The sequence below is a fragment of the Hylaeus anthracinus genome, unplaced genomic scaffold, assembly GCF_026225885.1.
Source record: "Hylaeus anthracinus isolate JK02 unplaced genomic scaffold, UHH_iyHylAnth1.0_haploid 11994, whole genome shotgun sequence".
Taxonomy (NCBI): Eukaryota; Metazoa; Arthropoda; class Insecta; order Hymenoptera; family Colletidae; genus Hylaeus; species Hylaeus anthracinus.
The window spans coordinates 9,871,686-9,894,975 of record NW_026534341.1 but is presented as its reverse complement, the minus strand read 5'-3'; the positions used below and the strand labels follow the sequence as shown (position 1 = coordinate 9,894,975).

General features: G+C 42.9%; 1 protein-coding gene across 2 annotated transcripts in view; it reads right to left on the bottom strand.

The window, feature by feature from the left end:
- Positions 1-999: 999 nt before the first annotated feature.
- The window catches only part of LOC128888496 (MOXD1 homolog 2), a 222,454-nt gene continuing 200,163 nt past the window's right edge, over positions 1,000-23,290 (bottom strand). For both annotated transcript variants that reach the window (XM_054145390.1, XM_054145389.1), the window contains exons 4-9: positions 19,699-19,893; positions 11,574-11,660; positions 10,340-10,513; positions 6,477-6,941; positions 5,930-6,123; positions 1,000-4,620 (exon numbers count right to left, since the gene is read on the bottom strand). In XM_054145390.1, coding sequence (XP_054001365.1) covers positions 4,158-4,620; positions 5,930-6,123; positions 6,477-6,941; positions 10,340-10,513; positions 11,574-11,660; positions 19,699-19,893 — 1,578 coding nt within the window. In that variant the 3' untranslated portion in view covers positions 1,000-4,157. The remainder of the gene's footprint in view (positions 4,621-5,929; positions 6,124-6,476; positions 6,942-10,339; positions 10,514-11,573; positions 11,661-19,698; positions 19,894-23,290) is intronic.

Below are 23,290 nucleotides of genomic sequence, written 5' to 3'. Positions count from 1 at the left end.
AAATTTTTCGACAGCGGGAGCACTCGATTCGAGGTGTCGTCCCCGCCCCGCGATTTCTCGTTTGCCTTTGTCAACGCAGAATGTCCTGGCGTTTTTCTCGATGCTAATAGAATTCAAGGAAAAGTGCGCGCGTTAGGGGACTCTTGACTACAACGTGCCGCTTATCGATCGCGGTATTCCGGCGTAAGTCCTCTCTCGTTGCACGCCATCATGCATGTCATTTCTTCCCTTTTTATTTCTACGGAGCAAGAGGGAAAGACAGAGCTCTCTTTTCTCGATTTTCTTTTCTTTTTTTTTCCTAAGTACTCAGAGTGGTGTTTTGGGAAGCGTAGAACGCGAGTAAGTTAACGCAGTCGAGACTCAAATTGGATTGAATCGTATGCACAGAGGCTTGAGAGTAGAATTCAATTCAATCGAAGGGCGAAAGAAGCAATTGAGCACGAATCACGCTGTATTCAAAAGTCGAAAGTACCTTTCGATATTTTATCATCGCCAAATCGTTGATTGGCGAATCGCGAAGTCAATTCGAAGGAAATTTTCATATCATCAGGATCTGAAATATGTTTAATCAGTTTGCCACAAATATTCAACAAAGTCGATCGATATTAATTTTTTGTTCATTAAAAATCGTGTTCTCTGTCGAACATCACCCCTTTGAAACGTTCAAGAAACGAAAGTATGTGTCATTCGTAGATGGAATCGATCGAGTGGGGATCGATTGAATTGTGGTGTTCGAGGAACGTCGCAGCGACAAGTGTCCCCGGTGGCTAAAGACCAGGGATGTGCCAAAACCCCAAATTTCCATCGAAAACTGATTTGTTTTCTTCGAATAGGAATACACAAATTTTTGGATCTCCATTAAATCTCCATTAAAAACGATCATATAAATTTTGAGGAAATTTGTATGGTTATGAATTTAAACAATTGTATTATGTTTGGAACTGTATATAAAGAAACGATAACTTGCAATGTCTTGTCAATGTAACTTGTAATGCTGCTGCACTAGTAATGCATGATCAGCTTTTATTACTGAAAATAACACGAGCCAGAGTAAAAATCTTCTCGAAGAATGAGAAACGGTCTTGTTTTATACATTGTAGTTCTAATGTGTTATAATAATACAAAAAATACGAGAATCGCACCGTGGTTAAAAGTTTTTAATTAACGAAACGTACACGCGAGTGTCCATGTAGTCGCGCAAGCCAAAATAAGACAGTACGAAAAAGCAGCGACGAATAAGAGGAAACGTGTGACGAGCATTCATTTCACCTAATTTTATTTCTTCCCTTGTTTGTAATTAGCCTTTCTCTCGAAAAGAATCCTAAGATACCGTAACCCTACTTGATTCAAAATTCCCTTTCATTCTGAATTTCACAATAAAACGTGCGGAGTTTTACAATTGAACATGAAAGGTACACAATCAGAAATTTTGAATCGTTGAACACGTACAGTACGAAAAGTTGCAATTCAAAAATTTGTATATCCAACTCGCCCGAACTGAACCAGCTCGGAATCAAGCACAAGTAAACCGCTCAATCAATCGTAGCAGAAGATTCTCAGGATTCGAGTCCATACTTGACACAAAGCACACCAACGTAGTGTAACCTAAAATCTTCGAGTACCCCCGTACCTCTGCAAGAGACGCATGAAGAAACCGAACCCACGCTGCTCGTCGCGAACGTGATGCGCGGCAAGTGAAAGGGAGTATCAACGTGGCAAGTGACTATACAATTAAATAAAAAATAAATAATCGCGGGCACGCGAACAACATTATACTTAATAAACTGTACAGAATATTACAAAGAACCGCCGCGGTTTGCGCACATGCAAACGTTGGTTAAGCGTCACGACTGAACGAAACGGGCGAAATTTTTACCTGATCGACGATTTCAAATTACAAATGAAACGTGAACCATTTATTCGTTGCTCTTAAAACAGGCATTAAAATTTGAGTTATAGTACGAAATGAACGAACGAATAAAGGTTTAACTGTTCGACCTACTCGAGTAAAATTTTGCTCGTCCTTGGTATCGTTCTAGTCCTAGCTTCCCGTGCGAATCAACCAACGTTTACATGGTGTCTCCGTTAAAAACACATCTATTCGTAGCTCTAATAGTAACAGAATATACAGACTTCGCCGGGGAGGGAGCGAAACCCGTTGGCATTTCGAGCAAAGTCAAGTCAGAAATTCCTCAGAAGACTACAAGCTTGGAAAGGAAATCTTGGTTTTTAATCAACAATTAATCGATGATACGATCAATTGGAATATTTCTGGTATATGTAAACAAACGTTTGTTCCAATATTTTCTGGAAATGGTACTATTCCCAACCTCATACGTCTCACGGGTTTAAAAAAGCTGACCTCGTTCCGCTGCAAGGGAAACTCTGCCAATGTTTCGTCCCGTCCCCGACACGAAAAATAAACAGTCAACAATATAAATTCTTGCGAGTCCGAAGTCTCCAAAATATAATAATTCCACTCGATCGACAGGATCCCGCACCATCGTCCCGTGGATATCTTTCGTTCGAGATCGTTAACTGCTAAAATAGAGGCCAAGCACCGAAGAGCTCCGACGCGAGCTGTTCTTTATCTTATAAAATGACGAGCGGGTTCGAGACTGCGACCCGTTGGCTCGTCTAAATGGACTAGAAACTTGTGTTTTCCTGTTCTTTCTCTCTGGCTGAAGAACGCAAGGCTAAGCTTAACTAATATTAAAGAAAGAACCCGTATATATGGTCGTACATACGTCGTTCGACTCGCGTATCATACTTTTAGCGCAATACAATGCACGTCACGTCTGTTGGATATGTATACACAAGAAAATTAACGAAAGAGTTAGAGCAACCGGCTCCATCGCTCCGCGATTTGCGATTCTTGGCTCGTATCGACGTGGCTACTTCGACGAGCTGTAAATAGTGTCTCTATAAAATGTGACTTCTGATTTTAATATACAGTAGGTGTAGAATGCATTCGTACACCGATCAATTTCCCAAAAAATTTTTGTGTGAAATTGCAGTGTATTAACTCCTTTTTTTTTTTGTAATCAAAGATATTCTACAAATTCTCGGAAATCTCTAGATTTTTCAGGCATTAAAAGCCTGTGCTATACAATCCTACAAATGTACAATAAAATCAAAGGACACGTTTGCCTTTTCCTTCGAGTGTTCATCACGTTAGATGACTGCTGCGTGTAATTCGTTTATGCCGCACGAATTCTCGATTAGCGAGAGAAACTTACTCAAGAATTCTGATCACCGACTCCGAATTCCATCCAGTATCACCTCTTCCAGCTCCCCTCGCATCTAATCGCGTTAGGAGACCATTCGCCTCCATACTGTTTGCGTTGCGTTGAAATTGCGATTCCTTGTCAGATTTCAAGCGATTTTCCCTGGTACTTCGAATCGAGAGGAAAATCCTGGAAATTGAATTCTCGCGAAGCGAGAGTCCTTAAACCGCGTCGATACGAGGTCAACGAATCCTTTCCTGCTAGCACATCGATAGCTATATTTATACACTTATTGTTCCGTACAGTTCTCCGTCGATCTTCGCTAGTTAAACCGAACTAGAAAGGAAAGAGAATGAGGAACCCGACTCCAGGCGTTCGGAACCGAAAGATATCCAACGACCGTCCTGTGCGAGCACGCGATATACATCATAACAATAGTGCACGAGCAGAGATCGCGAAAAGGGAGGTACCGATCGTTGAACGAGTACAGTTTAGGATCACTGATCCTCGACGAACGCTCGCCGTGGGAAAAAATATATTTGGCAGTCTGTCTACGCGGTGACAACGAATTCCATTCGTTCCACGCGATCACGATTCCGAGAAGCCGTCAAAAATACGCCCGCGGTTTCCCAAGCGTCCGTAGTTATCCCGTCACTGTAATAAAAATTCCACCGTGTATCGACCTGTGTAGCGAGCAGAGATCGACTCGAACGCGAGTCCACGACGTCTGGAGCCCGTCCTCGCTCAACGACCGACGAACGACAACAGTTATTTAGCCTAAGTGACGCGTCAGAGAAGTACACCGGCACGTACTTACATGCATCCTCCTCCCCGATCCAGCGCGATCAACAAGAGGATAAAACGGCCGTCCTAGATAAACAGAATCGATCGATCCGTCGATCGATCGGCGTCGAAACGACGAGCCAGCGTTCACCTAAACGCCGCGCCGACAACCGTCGCCACCGTGGCGAGCATCAGTGCCAAGGATACCGATCTGACGGAGGAACTACCAGCGGTTGGACCGTCGCTGCTGCGCGACACTTTGCTGCGTACCAATTGTCCACGTTCGACGGCGTTGGTCTCGTCACCGTCAGGATCCACCGGTGCCCCGATGTCTTCGTCGTCGCTGAACAGCTTGTTCCTCAGGGGTTTCTTCGAGCAGGGCATGCTGCTCTCCTCGTACGGCGTCAGGATCGTCGGGGATGGCACCTCCCTGGTCTCCGTGTCCGGCAGGGGTCCCTTGATCGTGGAGCAGAGCGGCTTCAACGTACCCTCGCGAGTCACCTTCTGGAAGCTCTGGAAATTGGTGTTCCAATTGTAGCTCACCAGACGATCCTCCAGCGTCATACCCGCCAGGTTTGACGGTTCTTCGATCTCCACTGGCGTGGAACCCCTGGAAGAAAAAGAGAATGTGACGTGAGGGCTCGGTTGAGGCTCGTGACCTATTCGTTCCTCCGAACGGGGACGAAATTTCAAGAGTTTCGAGACCAGGTCCTTTTCCGTGACCCGCATCGCGAACTCGTTTGGGGAACAAAGCTTGTCCGCGGAGCCTTTGTGTCTGTTACGGGGGAGTGAGTATCCGCCTCTTGGCTGAAAATTTTCGTGGACACCATTGGTACACTGGTAGAACGAACGAATGCCAGCCAGGGAACGGGCTGAGTCTATAACTATTGTCATTTGGAAATATCTGATTCTAGGAAAAACTGGTTGGCGTTCGTAAATCGAGGTTATGTATGCATACAGTAAGTCTAATAAGTATTCCTATATAGTCTATAAGTATACATATGTATATAATAATGCAAAATTGTAATTATCAAGGATAGAATGTACAGTTTAACATGCATAACACAACAAAGCAATAAATTAATTTTTCTAGGTATTAATTTAATAAATCCAATACCTAAATGGTTTGAATCGAAGGTTCGGGGAGGAAACGTGTTAATTTACACAATTTCTTCGATAGACACAGAGAGTACGAATACTTATGGGACTGTCTGTACGTGGCTAGGACCATCCAATTTTTTCCAATTTTCGGAAATTGTTTATGCAAGGTGTACATTAGCAGCAGCGAGCGTACATCTCGGTGCACGACAATCCGCTAAGTGAACAAGTTTGTTCTACGCGAGTATCTCTTCTCGATGTCACGCAAAGACGACTATGATCCCTAGCCGGAGTTAACGACCCAACTAGGCAACGACCTGCCGATATTAATGGCACTAATAACAGTAATTTAGCTACGGTATTCAATGTAGCGAAGAGTGTGTTTAGCTAAACAGGACGCTTGTTACATTAAAGTTCGTGACACGTCGCAGGAAGCGTCTTCGTGACACACGTAACATTACGTAATGCAATGAACGATGCGTCTGGCGCAATATAACCGGCGCTCGTTGAACTAACGACAGGTCGTGCGGTCGTGACGCACGGGCCATCGCCGTCCCTAATTGCCAATTTAAAGTAATCAGAGTAAAAGGAGCAAACGTCTGGTCACTTTGTGTATGGAGACGCGCGGTGATCATTAGCGCGGTATCAGCGTACCCTGTAAATTAATATCAAACGATCCTTCGACTCTAATCAAAGCGAAACGGGACCAAACGGTGTCCTCGAAAGGCCTAGATTGTTTTGGAAACAGCGAACGCGATGCATCGGGCGAGAGAAAAATAAACGATAGGTAGAAACCCGTGGAAAAGTTCATGGATACTTACTGTTTCAGTTTTTGGATTCCTAGACTCTTCAGAACGGTCAGTAACGAGGGTAGAGAGTAACAGAGGGACAACTCGATGCGTGGATAGTAGAGAGTGGTCACCAAGCAGGTCTCGTCCCTCGTCGTCTGACCACCTAGCGTGATGCTTTTTCGGGACTCCGACGAGTATGTGCACTCTGCTATCAAATGATCCTCCTGGAATTAGAAAGAACACGTCTGTGATTAATAAATATTTTAGAAACCTACAAAGTGTTACTAAGTATTACTCTACTTGCGACACCTCTAACTTCCTGTGTTCTATTTATTTGACTTCATGTAATTTAAGGTTTCTCGACGAATAAAGTATTCTGAAAGAGTATCATCGATACCAAGAAAGCGATAAGTTTGGACCCGATGGGTCGAGAAATGTGTCGTTATAGTTCTTGGCTATTCTAATGGACGTGCACGGATGAATTCCTTGTCGCTCGGTCTCTCTAATTCGGTCTTTGAATTAGCATGCCACGAAATGCAGTGGCACGACGGGCACGAAGCCCCTGGCCGGCACTCACCGAATGGACCCTGACGGGCTTCTGCAGCTTCCGATACTCCTGATAGCTAGGATCGTAATTGGTGTCAGACGCAATGGGTGGCAGTTCCACTCTGGATCTTATCTGACGCAATCGGACCTTCCTCCCCAGTTGATGAGTATGCATGATGACAGCGAATATGTTGATGCCGCTGTCGGGGATGGTCTGTTTGGTGCAGTACGAGATGCAATGACCTTCGGAGATCACTTCGGGTTGGCCTGGCGGGATGATATGCCTCCAGTTCGGGTCGATGCCTATGCTGAGAATTCCGGCGTCGTGGGTACGCAGCCGGTCCGTATAGTGCAGACGCAACCCGGAGCTGTCGCTCGTGGACCCGGCACGCATCACGTCCATTTGCGGATTTGTGTAGTGAGTTTCCAGCATGAAGTAACGCGGCCCGCTGTGCGGGTCCAGCGCGTATCCAGCCTCTGGCGGATAATTGAAGCCCTGAGAAAAAAAAAAGAGACACGGAAAAGATTATAAGGGAGCTCGAAGACGGGGCAAGAAACGAGGCTAATGATCGAATCAAGAGCATCGGGTATACGAGTTCCAGGGCGGCAGCTGGATGAGACCTTGTGCCAACTCACCGTGATGCAAATTAAAATTAATTACACGCAAGTTTTTCGACGATAGTACAAAACTTTGTTTCGTTTCGTTATTTATGGAATCTATATGTTCCTGATTAAACTTTCCACATTTGAACTTTTCACTAGAAAACGTTCTCAATATTAATCAGATATTACTTCGGATACAATGAAGAAATTAATAGGATCTAAGATTGGTGAAAGAAATTTTAACATTGTCTATTTATCTCTGTAGATTTTTATCATTACTAATGTGGTATTAAAAAAGCTATTAATAATATATATTCGCTAATGCAACATAAACATTTCGAAACATGAATGATATAATTGATATTAATAGATTCGCTGTCTGAAAAGCGTTCAATAATTACAATTAATTACCTGATCCTTGAGTACTATATGCTTATCCAACAAATTAAATTTCCTGAAGAAAAAGTGCTGGCTAATCTCGAATCTTTCGTACGTTGCCCTAACTCGACCAATTAAACTGCTCCGACAGTCAACGATCCCTAAGGCTAACACGTTAAATTGCTGCCGCCTACAATTCCGAGCGTGAGTCATATAATAGCGAAATGAAATTAGAGAAAATCGTCGTCGGCAAGGTTGGTTCGCGATGTGTATTACAATGATTATACTATCTTACGTTGGTCGTTTAAACTGCAATAATCAGACACCGCGTAATGGGGGGCGCGCATAAATCATATTCGGAATACAGTCGAGATTCGAATCAGTTACGCGAGTAATTACAGGAGAATAAATCACTGTCCTCGAATGTTAATCTGACGTCATCGTGGGACATGCGTAAGAGACACGTGAGCGCAGGGTGTATCACGGTAATTCTGGGTTTTGTGTAATGCATACCAATGCGTGGCGAGGGTACCACAAACTCGTTTCGTCGCGGTCGCATGGAAACATGAACGCCCTGCGAAGATGCGATTGATCGCAATGCAGGGTCGATGAATTCACGTAAGACACGATTTAGTTGTATCGATCGAAAATGTTGGCAAATATTGTAAATGAGAACCGAAGCTTTGAGTCTCAAAAGTATTAACATCTTTAAATAGAAATATTTACATTGATTGATGTTTAAATCTTTATATCTTGTCTTATAGGACAATTAAAATACTACACTATATTCTAAAACTTCTTTCGTTCTATACTTTTACTCATTAATAATTTTAAATAAATTATATATAAATTCCTTACGTGATCATGGTTACATTGGATGTACTTATAACTGAATGCTAATGGGTATATTGCATGTAATTATAATAAATGTAATTATAATATTTCCAGGTACCGTATATAGCTCAAAGGTAAAAGTCGAAACATTTGAACAAAATTAACGATTTAATAGCCCGTGCAAAAATATTTCTACCCGGCTGGATAGAAAATATGCGGAAAAATGTCATTTTCCGCGTGGCGAGTTTGATTAAAACCGACACGATTGGGCTGCTTTCTCGAAACGTTCATCCCATGCGAGAATTCCATTCGTAACGATTACGCTTTCAGTTGACTCGATAAAGTTTCATTAATCTATTTATGTACACCGAAATGAATTCGATTTACGATTCTACGATTTACTCGTACACCACTGTTTCTTTCAATTTACCCTACTCGTTAAATAAAGTCAAAAAGCCATATGAAAATGACAAGAGTGCAATTTAAGAATTATATTCCAGAGTTGCAAGACATTTACATTTTTATATTTTAATATATCTATTTGAATAAATTTGAAATTACGCTTGGAATATTCAGTTGACGGAAAATATTATTTTATGTCATTTGACCCAGTAACGAAAAATGGTATGCTCCGCTGGGTCTGCGCAAACACGATATTCGTTCGATTTGCTGCACAAAGGTCGGAAATCCCAAAAAGCTGTCGAAAGTGTTTTTTTCAATTCCATACTCCGATTTCCAAAATTGTGTTAAATGATTAATAAGAGTCCTCTCTACCGTATCAGTCAACTTTGATACTTCGTTCCCGTTACTTAATCTGAACCATGATTTTTATTAACGATTACTGTGTTCGATGAATATTTACTTTACCCCGTGATTGTTTTTAATATTTAATCGAAGAGTAAATGTTATTATATGCATTGTAAATATTCAATTACTTCGTAGATATACATATTTAATGCAATTTAAAGTTTCAGATTATTATACCAATGTTTTTCGAGAAAGTAATTTGAGATATTTTTCTATATTTTATTATTTATTAATTGGAACAATTAAAACTTAATGTCTCCGACATAATTAAACATTTGTGAGACATACAGTGTCATTCAGTGTTCTATTAAATATTAATAACAATTATTTCTTCATCTCGAGTCCAGATCCAACAAGAGGAAACGGGACTGACTCAGTAAGTCCAGTTTCATGGTCGCGTCGCGTCGCGATCTCAATTCACCCTCTTAATTCAAATAATGACTTGGCAGAGTCAGACTCAGACTTTGGAAATCAAAGGGACTTTGTTTTCTTTGATTTCCACGGTGTCGTACTTAGTATTAAGCTCGTCGATTCTATGTACAGTATGCATCTATGTATGCATACTCTATGTAGAGGGAGATCGAAGGAACTTTGATTCCTTCTATCTCCGGGTCTCTAGTCGCAGCAACCTCCACGTGCTGAGACCTGGTAATCGGTATTATTCGTGACGAACAAGCCTTCGTCGCGAGTAATATCGAGCTAATGGCTGCGAACTTGTAAAGTGTACAGTGTAAAGTGTAAAGTGAGATTAGATTTAGATTGGCAGGGACAGCATGCTGCTTGTGTTCGATAGCCTATGAGCTTTATGCACAAAAAGTATGCATCCCAACCAAAATCTCCTAACACGGGAAATCGTTAAGTATGGTGCAGCAGGTTGCGATTCGCGACCAGTTAATCGTGTGCGCGAAGTCTGTAAATTTTTTAATCTACAGTGAATACTGCCTATTAATTTTCAAGAATTATATTAAACTCAAACAAGTTTCCAATTTATCCAAGACAGATAGAAGTAGATCATCCATGGTTACTTAATTAAAAAACATTGAAAATAATATTAATTCTATTTTCCCCAGCCAACCATTCAATATTTTAACGCGAACGTAGAATATCCTGCTTATCCGGAAAGTCGTCCGGTACGTACAGAAGTAAATTAGAAATATCAAGATTAGCATTTTGAGCAGCTTTTTGGAATTCCCGAGCGCCGCGCGTCGAGTACGCTCGGGTCTGACATTTATTTAATTCTTCATTTACATTTAAATGTGTCACGTAGCATACCTCAGAGCCCAGACTCCAGATGGCGGCGATTGTGTTGCACTGAGAAGACGACTGATTGAAAACGCTGTCGTGCGAATTCACGGCGGATTCCAATTTCGCCTGATCGCCGCGACACTCGTACAGCGTCATGTGATGCAGGTACGGCTGATTTCCGGGTTGTATCACCGGCTCGTACTGGAAAAAAGGAACAAACACACGCACGGGTTACATTCAACAGCCGTCAAACAAGAAAGGAACCGTACGCGCAATCTCATCCGGCTTGTAAGAACTTAATTCATACATTCACGGACTCGCGTATCGCTCGACGTATCAGAGATCCTTTAACGAATCGACGGGTCTCGTTGAGTTCGTTTGTATCGGCGCGGGAACCGTAGACAAGCAATTTTAAACGCTTGTTTCGATTAACCGTCACCGATAAAGGATACATTTCAAATAGAGAACTTATCGAAATATACGAGCTAATCGCCTTTCCTCGCGTAACCGTCAGAAGAAAGCGCAAAGCAATCGAGTCACGTAACATAGTCACGTTCGATCGAGTTCGAGATGTTGTTGGTTCGATAGTAGATAGAAACCAACCTGTATCGAATCTGCAGTCGGTCTCCACGTTCAGAGAGTTATTCCGACTTTATCATCCACGATCGTGAATCACGGTGGACGGAAAGCATCGTTTTGTATGCTAATTTTTCCATCCATCGTTCGGTAACGAAGTTACGTGTCGATTAACGTCGACTGTAGTATACTTTTAAGTTATTGATCGGTGAAAACATTAATACGGGTGATTATCTATAATTCGATCAAACAGATTGAATTAAGCTTGGAGAGATTTCGTGTTAGTAGATGTTGCTGACAAAACACGAGACGATCGATCGATATGCAATCGATTTCGCAAGTTCGTCGACTGAGAAAAATAAAAATGGTCCAAGACTCGCATCTGGGGAAATCAGGAAGAAATAGTTTAGATGCTGTTTTGAAGCGCCTTTCGCATCCTCCGCCTTGGAAATCTTGTAGCGAAGCTACCAGATGTTAAGAACAGAGGGCTCCAAGAAACGATTGTTCTAATCAGCTTGAAGGAACTCGTGAGTATTTCCACTCGAGGTTCATACAACTCTGCTGCTCCCATGCTGACGGGAATCTGTACCCACGTTCCCGGTTTAATCAAGTTTGGATGGTTCGGATGCGTAAAGCGCGGCACGAAGGGTGGCGAATAAGTAGGTTACAGCTGGGGGAAACTTACCTTCACGACGTGGTGTTTCTTATCGATGCTTGGTATCCTAACAATGCGGCGCCAAACCAGCCAGTCTTTTTCCTGGGGCAATTGGACCTGCAAAGTAATTCAGAGACGATTTGTTAAACGAGTGTAATTCCTCCGAGGAACGATTGGTATGCGCTCGGAAAAGAATTGGTTCGAACGTTTGGCACGAGTTTCGCGTGTTGAAACAAATTATTCAAAGCTAGGGAATATGTTCGTGCGAGCGTGTGCACATGGTTCAGGTCGTTGCGAGTTACGTTAATCATTGTTGGTGCTCTGAGTTTATGCTGAATTCCAAATTAGCGCGTTAGCTGGGATTATTGCTCGTACCTACACAGACCCACGTGTCTTGGCATGCCGGCTTATGAGCAACGATTGGAGACAGTTTCCAATAGTTTGCGACAACGGAGACGTTCATTGCACAAATCAATTAACTCCATGAAACAAAAAGTTGAAAAATGCGATCAAAAGGGCCTCTTTAATTGATACAAGTTGAATTATTTATACGTTTACGCATGGTAAGTTAACAATTTAAACTCTCGCGACTATTCAAAAACTGACTGTTGGATATCAACTCTACATTTTCCATATACGCAACGCTCACTCCGCCCTCATGGTTACGAAGAGGGGTGACTACCAATCCCTCCACGCATCGAAACGAAGGGATGAAACGGATCAGAATCGGACGAGGGCGGGTGTATACTGTTGCCCGTACACGCGCGAGGAATTTCGTTAATGCTTTCTCAAAACTTCTCGAATGTTAACGCTTTGTACAACCCTCCCCTCCCGCAGTACGGCTGGAAACTCATCCGACGATGCACGAAAACGGCTGGAACGGTGGATCTGTCTATACCCGTTAATGGAGTAACGTGGTATTTAGCGAAGTACACGCTTGCCATCACTGGAACGCCAGACTCCAAACTGTTTTTCTAATTGCAACTGTCTTCGGCCGAGTTCCCCCGCATTTGGACATTTCGCGTGACGAAGTTAATCCGCGCAACGATTTTCGGGGCGGAGAACGAAACGCGGCGGAACTACTGGTGTTTTTGAAAATTGTATGGCCACAGACTAGTTTCGAACTTCCATTTCTATCTCCAGTGCTCGTTCGAACTGAAATTGACGCAATTAGGTGCATTATTATTAGTCCGCGGTGTTAGAGCTTTCAGCTGTGCAATTCTAGCTCTCTTCGGTGGAAATTAATAGCAATACTTCTTAAAGAATAATTCAATCATTTATAAATATTGAAAAAATCCTGTCCACAGCTAGATGTCATTTATTTCACCTTAGGACTCTTTAGGTTATCTTCACAATCTTTCAATGTTGTGTAATCTCCAAATATTAAAAGTCTTCCTCGTGTTTAATAATAATTTTTGCATAATAATTTAATCATTCTAATTGTAACATTTTTCTTAGAAAACAACCCTTCCTACGAACACTCCCTACAACTTCAGGCACTGCAAAACGTCCATTGTATTTTAACAATACTTTACCCGATCGTTTAAAGTAGTTTAAACTGATGGACGGATCAATTTAAAAATCCTTTTAAGAAACTAGCACGCAAGGTGACGTTAAGGTCTCGCAACTTTTCAATTCCCAGCGCCTTGTAGCGTAGTCGCGTGCCAAATAAGAAGTTGAACGAGGCAAATGTAAATAAATGATGGATAACAGGACGTTTGAGACGTTGCTCGACAACGTCGAAGAGTAAATTCCCAAAGCAACATTATACACTTCGTCCCGGATGCGCAGCATGCAAAGCATCACAACAGCATCGTACGCAACTCATTTCATTATGCATGATCGTATTCCAAGTTTTCCGACACGTCTAATAGAATAAGAACTACAGTACACCGGAGTCAGCCGTGCAAGTTGCTCATCGCGTAATGCTGCTTTCATTTATTTCTTGTGCCGTTTCTCAACCACGTGGTAGGAGCTTTAGAGTTACTCTATCATCGCGAGTTAACTCATTCTTCCCTGGCTGCTCGTAGACTCGATCAATCCTACTGAATACTAAATTCTCTGGTACAACATATTGCTGCGTTGTTGGTTGAAAAATGCGTTTGCTTTTTTCATAGATTGTTTTTTTTTTAATATTTCACGCAAATTTTGAAACAGTAAAGAGGATATTGAAATATTTAATCTACACCTTCGACAACGATCTTTATTTTGACGTTGAAGATATCCGCGAGAATACAAAAAGAATGCCAAGAAAGTAATAGAAGGAGAGAAAAGAAAGACGGGTAAGGAAGGTTGGTTCGGGTTGCAGAGCCGCGGGGTTTATGCGCGACTGGAGCGTCTCGAGAAAATTGCAATTCTTTTTTCGCAGCTATATACCTCGGCTGCCCTAAGCTCTCCGCTGCGCCGCCGGATTCTCCCACGCGCTTCTGCGAAATTATCGATGTCAAGATTACCGAGAAGGACGACTGCGTTTATTGTTTTGCGGTCGAATATGCTGAACGCCCACGGGCGAAGAGGAGATTTCGGCTTGCTAGCCGTGTTTACGATTCCTCCTCCACGGGCTTCTGAGCCCGTGAGCCCATATTGAAGCGACTTCCCTCACGCGACCAGTATTTTTCGTAAATTTTCATTCATTTATTCATTCATCTAACAGGGAAAATCGCTTTGATACAATGTAAACAAAAGAAAACTAAAGAAAAAGATGAATACGAATGAATAAATTAAAGGGCTCTAATATGAAATCCAAAACGTTGCCAAAGGAATAATAATAATTTTCATTCTCCTCTGTTTCCACTACCAAGTGAAACAAACTCCCCACAGAAACAAGTTTTGATTCATCAAAGAATAAGAAAAACTTCCGCGTTTATGATCTGGTTACACTCCGAAGTAAAACAAATTATTCATCTCGCATTTCAAAGACGTTCACGCGGCATTCGAGCGCATATCGACATAATTTAGTCGTTATAACGCGCGCTAACGAAGTGGATATTTAAAATTCAAACGATCGGAGGAAGAAAGAGCGTCGAGGATTTCGTCGTCGTGAATTTAGCGCGAACAAACGTTGTCATGCGAGCGATTCATGGCGCGTCTCACCCTTGGCCGCTTTTTCCCTGCCGCGTCTCGTTTCTTGGAATGAGAGGAGACGATAATTATCCTCCGGGTATGCCACGTTTCGCGTGCAATGCGTTCAAATGGCAGGCTTCTTTTGAACCAGGGGCCACATAAAAACGCGTTTTATGCTGCTCGACTGGCAGACTCGCGTAGGCACTTCATATTTCGCTCTGTCCTGTTTCCCAGCACGGCGCCAACTTTTTACCCGCTCCTTCGCTCGCATAAATAGCTAATAACGCGTCGCGATCCCTTTCATACGCGAATTCTAGTCTACTCGAAGGAAGTTGAAGAAGACTCGGGTATCGAACTGGGTAAAAAAAGAACTGCCGAGAGAGATCTAGTTTCGCTCGTGACGCGAATGACGTACGTGTTGTATTTCTGTTCCGTCGAGTGCATTCGAGATTATAGGGGCCGCGCGAATGCGTTGTATGTTCGTATCTGAAAGAAGTAGGCCAGCACGCATTACGGTTATAACTTTATCGATTCTTTAAAATAAGACAGGGGTCTAGCATCGACGGGGAATGTTTGACAGAGAGAGAAGTGCGAGTGGAAGAGGATAATTTCATTAATTCTAACCGAGAAATACCATTCCCAATTTTCCACGATTACATTTAATGAAGATTATTTCTTGACACTGTGTATTTGTGGCGAAATTGTGCGAGCTGATCTGATTTGATGAAATAAATGACTGGAAATGTAATTATAAAGTGGACAGCTAAAATAAAAACTCATGCTGCTGCAGGATGTCCGCAACGAGGACTGGAAATATTTAATGTGCATCGAGACAAGAAAGTTTTATATAATATACTAAAATCTATATGGAAATAGAAATAAAAATAGGGATAAAAATACAGAATTCTTAGTCTATACAATTTATGCAATATACTAAAAGCCAAGATTCATCCTTCTGTAACTCGAAATACAGTCAACAAAGATGGCTCACATGCCTGAGAAATGGGAATATCCGAAAGCCATAAGGGCGGACCGCAAATACAAAATCCTGGGATACGCCGCAGGCGAATTCGACTCTCGTCGGCGAAGTTTCGCTTTCGATTCGTCGCGAGAATGGCCTGCGAGGAAAAAAGTATCATCGGCTGGAAAAGGGAACCGAGTGAATGCAAACCCGTTCTAACAAGCTGGCGTCTCTTTGTGGCCGCAGACATTCATATTCATCGCGGCGCGATACAAAAGTTATTCGACCGCCGCGGAACTTCCTCGCGTATGTAGTTAACGAAGAACAAGTAGCATTCGGCCAAGAAAGAAGTAAGAGCTGGAAAGTCACCGCTAAGATAAGCGTCGCGGCGGCAACTTTACCGTCGTCGACATCTGTCCGCCCCTCAGACAGGGACGCCCGCTGCTTCGCGTCGCTCGCGACAATTAAAACCACGACGCTTGACGCGAGCATCGTGAAACTTTCCGCGACGCCTTGAACGCGTGTCCCGTAATCGACCGTGGACAGACTTAAGAAGATTCGGACGCGTTACCGAGGGACCGGCGTCTCGACGAGTTGCGAGAAAAAGCTTGGGAAAATAAACCAAAAAAAGGATAAAAAGCTAAATGCGCGGGTAGTTTGTACGAGCATAATTGTGAGTAATAGATGAGTAGTATTCTACTAATTATGACCTAGAACAGGACTACAGAACATGAACAGGACTAGAACAGGACTACAGAACATGAATGTTATTACGAGTCGTTACTGCGTTGTGGAAGAATGAAATTTATGCGGTGGGTACAGTGGGAAATGTTGCAAGGCTCTCTTCGTTTATTCAATGACAATTTCGGTAAGCTAGAGGTTTGTATACGTTTCATTCTTGTAACATTTCTGTTGGAATATTTACTGTAATTAAACCTTTTATTTTACTGCAAAAATAAATGGATTGAGAATATATGTACAATATATGTTACTGTCATTTCAGTAATAAAATCAAAACTTTTAATTAATAAACTCTAACACACTAAAAAAATGTCTACTTCAATACCAAAGGACAGAGCTGATCGACGTTGCGAAGCTCTCTTCTCGTGCCGAAGCCTTGAACTCTGCACAGGGATTGGCTCACAGAGGACGTTTCTAAAAATGTACACGTCCTCGAAATCCGAATGAACTTATTACTCGGTCAACTACGAAAAATTTCACGAAGGTGGGGCATCGTGGCAAAGGGGGAAACAGACGCGGAATCGTTTCATTTGCCGGGTGAACGGATAATTTTTTTCCAGTTCGTAGAAGCGGTAATTTGTTACAGCGTGATGAGCACCGAAACGCCCCCCGCCCGATTCCATTCGATATAAATTGTAAACAGAGCTGATGAAATTAACGTCGTTCGGTTTCAACGCTACCGCGCCCACCCCGCAATTCCAATTTATTATTTCGCCCCCCTGGTTTCCTGATAATGCCCCCTTTCCGCTCGTCGTCGCTTCCATTACGCGACACGCGTCGCTTGATTGAATTATTCAAAAATATCGGAAGCACCAATTTATCGGAGGAATGAAATACACTCATATGTATTATGTATATATATATATATATTTATACGCATATTCCATGACGTACGTCGACTGCGGAGAATTTCACGAGCCGCGAATAAAGCATTCCTTTGAAATGCACGGTTTTTACGGGATCGCGTACTGAAACGCGGAAGACTCTCGAACGGAAGTCATCCGTATAGTTCCGATTTTTCCCATCGACGTGAGCGCATTTATACGCGCGCAGGCTCCTTATTTCAGTATTTACGAAATGCTCCGCGATTTCACGACTTTCATTCACGAACGACTCGTCGAAGCTTTTTCTTACAGCGCCCAGTGGAAAATATTGCCAACCAGAAGTCGAGTATTCCCACTCCCGTCTCTCTTTTTTGCTGTTCGCGAAATGATCGATCCTTTTCTACGGTACGAATCGCGTAAATCCGCTGCAAATCACCCCTTCCCCTCCTCTGTCCCACTGCACGGCCGATATAAACTATAAGCAAGCCCGGCAGTCCGCGGAATTAGCATTGTCCGATCCCAGCGATAGCGTCGACCCATAATCTATGACCCGGCGACGCTAATGAACGAATAGTTTTTGCCGGATGTGACCCGGTTAAGATTTATGCCGTCATAAATTCGGCGCACAATGCTACCGCGGCTTGCATCCGATAAAAATCCACTAGCGCCCGGCCTGAACGTTAAACGCGTTCGAACATTCATCTCGCGTGCGAACAGAGTTCCATGCCTGACTTTGCACATCGGGGCAAAATTTCCCAACACTGGACAAAATGTTTAATTGTAGAATAATTCAAAGACCTTGCCACATTGACTCTAGGATGACATCTGGGGGTCACTTGACTTAATCACTGTGGAACCTAGGCTTTATCAGAATTAAAATTTTGTTAAAATTAAAATATGTTGTAGTCTATGAGACGCCAATGGAGATTTGAGTCATCATTATAAACAAGTTATTATAATTATGACTTGCTATATAAAGACCCAGCTACATAGAAAGACTGAAATGTTATTCTGGGAGACACGCCAAAGAGGGGTACTAATTTGAATTTTATTTTTACGCCACGATATTTCTATACGTTTGTTCATAAAGCGCCCATTCATGAACCTACCATCGCATCGCAAGCTTTTACCTATTGTTCAATTATCCGAGGAAACTCGGGAAACCAGGAACAGAGGCCTCGAAAGTTTTCGCGGAAATTTCACTATGAAAACTTTAAGAATAGTTGCAAACTCCTTATTTCGACAGACATTATTATAAGTACATCACGTTCCCCTTGTGGGAGAATGAAAAATAGCTTCTCCTCGGCGATCATGCTCCACCTCAAAGCGTCAAAGTTATCCCTATAGGCGAATATTATTCAGGAAATAAAAACATTACGTTTTCATTATTAAGCCACGTTCTCGTCCAGAAGTGGATAATAAAAAAAGGCAACCTGTTCCCGTGGCAAAGTCTTCAGTTAATTATGTTCACAAGAAACGGAAGCGTGACTGAAACGACTAGAGTATCGGGACCGGAGCAACAAAACTCCAGGCTCCTTCGAAGGGACGAATAATGGCCCCCTTTACGCGAACAGATTGCGGATAGAACTCGACCAGAAACGGGCCAACGAAATTAGCGGCCATGTGGCGAGATTGCGTTAGGGACGTCCGGGACTCGGGATAAAAGCAATGGAAGCTCTCTGATTCTACTAGGCGTTCTTTGTGCGAATAGGATATCTTCCGTTTGGTCCTTTTTGGCACCAGTCATTGCGAGATGGGATCGTTGGAATTCATGTCGCGCGATACATGGTGTACCCTGACGCGTGGACTCCACGACAGGGGTGGTATCGAGTCATGGATAGAAAGTTCGTTTATCACGTTGACTGCCAAGATACCATAAAACTTTCCTCGAGCACCCCTCTGAATTTCCTCATTATTTATACCTTTAGCCTAATACAATATCGCGTCCATTATTCATACCGATAGGAGATTCGGAGAAGGGGATTCTTGGATAGTGGAACATCCTTTTCCAAACAACCACGAACTCGAGAGATCCTCGAGAGTACCAGACGTGACAATAAACATAAACTTTCCTAGGCCAGTAGCGGCCACTTCGAGCCCCAAGTCCCAAGGAACGCGTCCGCGTCGAAAAGTGCCCGTGCAGGTAAACATTCCCCCCACGTGGCGTTGTGTACACGAAGATATCCAGCTCGTTTCTCGCCAATCCTCCTCTCCGCGAACCGTTAATTTTCCTAACACCCAAAATCCCGTAAGCATACCTATCCATTATATTATTACCACCAACGCCGGGCTCTATCATTATGCATACGTAAGACGGCGCTGCGTCGCGTCGTATCCTTCTTCCACGCGGTATAATCATATTATGGGATATATTCGCCACGCAATGGCTCGTATTACACCATAATTTTCCGCCCACGCGATCCCCGCCAGCTTCGCGCATCATCGGCCGTCGAACGGGGTACGGCCCAGCCGCTGAGGTTCGTTGCATAAGAATAAAACACAGCGTGGCGGTAATTGATCGTCTGGGAGCCGCGAGGGGACGTGGATAAATGACTCCGATACCGACCTGCTGGTTCAATATGTCCCACGTTTTAAGCGACTGCTCGGCTTCTTGGTTGCGCGGGCTTTGCTTCGGCTGCGCGTCCCTTTGCACTAGATATAAGGGTCTGGATCCTCGAACAGATCCTTGCTCCGGTAACCCACCCGCGGCGGACACTGGCTCCTTCTCGTGATACTGCCAGACCACTTGCATCGTGTCGTTCTGAAAAAACACAGAGAGAAAAATTAGATCAAACGTGGACAACTGACTGAAGGTGAGGGCAAGGGTGAAGATCACTGTCAACGTCACAGCAAGAAAATATAAGCAGGGGATCAAATTAAAATGTAAATACCAATTTTTCAAGAAATTTATTTTCCTTGGCATGACTGTTGATTTTTTAACATTAAACCTACCACGGCCGATCAAATGACAGTTTTGAAATTTTTGTATGCAACTCTTATAGATTGTACTATAAATGAATTATATACAATTTTTTCGTACATTATTCAATTCAGTTCTACGTAAAATATTTTTGTCTAGGAAGCAGTCCTCTGGTCTAGCCTCTACTAGCAATCGTAGAGAACGTCTACCACTGTCGATAGCACAGTGTAGTTAACATCAGTGTCAAACGATAATATCGGTAACATTCCCACCCTAGATTCATGAACTACCCCGTCCACGACATCTTTGGCCACAGTTGGTGAAAAGTGCCCACACGGGCAGTTCGTTGGTCATGCCTCGGGTGGAAGCTGAATCGTGGTCGAGTCGAGTCGAGGCAGCGAATACTTCACTTTTGTTATCGAAAAATATCGATAAGGACGGCTTACGGAGGCACAAAGCCCCGCCTTTTATGCCCGGCTTGCTATAAGACTCGAAGCCTTCGGGTATGGGGTCGCCCCCGAGCTTTCCTCTTTCGCGTTGAAATTCCGCCAGGAATATTCTCGACTCGAAGGACGGAGCACTCGACCGAGAATTTTTAATTTAACCCTTTTACTTTCGCAATATCCCTCACCGTCGTCGACGAGTCGCATATTCCAGTGTTTCGACCCGCACGGCGAAAAGGGGGAAAAGCGTTCCCATGTACATCGCGTTAACCCGTGTCCCGTTATCGATGACTCCTGCTTTCAGACTAAGCCCCCCAAGCCCCTATCCCTTTCACCTTCGTTTCTGGCCGCGCGACTAAAACGGAATCGGCGTAAGTTGATTAGCGAGGGCGCCGTAATAGAGTGGCGAATAACACGGAATCGAATAAATCGCATTCGAAGGGCCGCGTCGGCACGCTTGCCCGGAGTAATATTTCCCCGGTGGTCGTTCGCGTGGAATTTATCGCGATCGAATTATATCGGCTAGGTTTGAAATTAGATAGGCGCCCAGGCTGAATCTATCCTTTCCTCGCCAGCCTTGAAAGTCAACACCTCCTCCATGATCGACATCATACGATCCCCCGTTATCGAGGTGAAATTAATTAATCGCGATCCGATTGCTGGCAGTGCTCAAACACGACACGCGAAAAGATCAATCGTGCTAATGGCTGAGATATAAAGAACTCTTGTATCTTAAGATCGGGACGAAAATAAGTTATTCATTTTAAGAAAGTAAATAGATGGTAACATTCATAGTCCTTAACACGTTGACTGCTAGACTGATGCTCTTAAAAATTTCTACCGTGATTAAATTTTATTCACGGACTATCGGAAACTGCATAATCAAACATTTATTGTACTATTTATTTTTGTAATTTCAACGAAATTCAAGTATTTCATTCAAATTTATTTTCTTTGATACTCAACTTTCAGTACCTATTAATACTTTTAGTTCAATGAAAATCCCTGTCACCCATACATGAGTTTTATTATAATATAATTAAACACTAGCACCCGAAATAAATAAATAAAAATATAAATCAGCGAATGAAAAAGTTGTTATTTCAAAATGAAATTAGGTGGGATCGATTCCTTGTTTGAAATGAAGCCGAAAAGTCCTTTACCGCTTTGCAATTCGATGCTTCTTTATCGAGATACGAGCGTTTAAAGTTTACCACCGCGACTTCGACTCTTGGTGTCCCAGTCATGGATGCGTTCGCGCGCTCAAGCGGCACGAGACTATGCGCGCGCGAGCGCATGAAGCACGAGACTACGCAATCGTGAGCGCATGGGTCGCGAAACTATGCGTTCGCGCGCACAAACTTCAGCTGCTCCTATCTCGGGAACCAAGCGTCGGATTCCAAAACGGAAAAGAACTTTTCGATTCGTGTTAACACGGGGAATTGATTTACAAAATTAGTTCCACATTTTTGCTAGCAATCAGTGGTGATTCACTTCTATATGATGCAATTTATATCTATAAAAAGTCCAATGACTAATATATCCCACGAAAATCTTCCACGAACATGAACATTGATTCTCTCAAGCTACTTTGTACACACAAGCTGACACAGGTTACTCGTGCGAAAACCAAAACAAAACGACATGAAACAGGATGTTATGGACCGTTACAGCAACACGTTTCGTAAATCAAACTATTCGACAGCCACAAATCGTTCGATTTCAAGAGCGGTAGACTGGATTCATTTACGATTCGCCTCTCCAGAAGCGGAATGACGTTATCCTGGGTGATACGTGTATTTATTTGGTTCCTGGCGTGGCGCCAAGCACAAAATAGTGTACGCTTGGTTTTGTACGACGCGGCTGGGAAATTAGCGCACGCCCTGTGCGCGCAGATTTCACGATGAAATCGCGTATGAAATCTGCGCGCACTCGTACGAAATTCCGGTTGCGTGTAATGCCAACTTCGAGTGCTGTAAAGTGCGCAACGTTTCAATCGTTTCAGTGGCGTTTGTACTGCCCCGCTGATGCTATGCTTCATACACCGCTCAAAATAATTAAAGGATTTGCTGCCTGGAGGATGAATCAAATATTACAAACGCGAGGCTAATGAGAATAGTTTATCCCGCACTAAAACTGGGCAGTCTAGAGTTTTGCCGGTACAGAGTTCCCACGCAAGAGGTTTCCATAGTGTGGTAGATGAAATTAATTTTGAAAGAGAGATTCAAATGCAGGTGGTTCGTCAAGTGTCTATCTATTTTGGTGGAGTAATTAATATTTGTTCGGATTCAACAAAATGAAACAATAAACGCAGAAGCGTGTATCAAATTTTAAATTGTTTATTTCGGTTATGGGATCAATAACGTCCTGTTTTTCTTCGCATAATTCAATTTAAAAAATTTCAGCCAGGTGTCAACTACGGAAAAGATTTTTCGAAATAATTTTCACTAGTGAATTTAGTTTCACTTGGCCAAAATCAGAAATGGAACGAAATCAGTGCGAATACATTCTACGTGTAACCATGTTCCCAAAGTTACTAGCTTTGTAAAAATGATTTGCATGCTCTGCTGTTTCATTTCGTACAGAATGTACAACATTTGGAACGTTTGTTCGAGCACGCAATCTTCCAATTATTTTGAACGGTACAAGCCCTTCGCCCACGCCTATCGGTCCCCCATTCCGATGTTCCTTCGAAAGAAAACAAGTTGGTCTCCCAAGATATACTTAGGAACCAGCATCTCGCTGCAAAATAGCTGAACCCACCCTTTGGTCGCGTTTAATACATGTTCCGACGA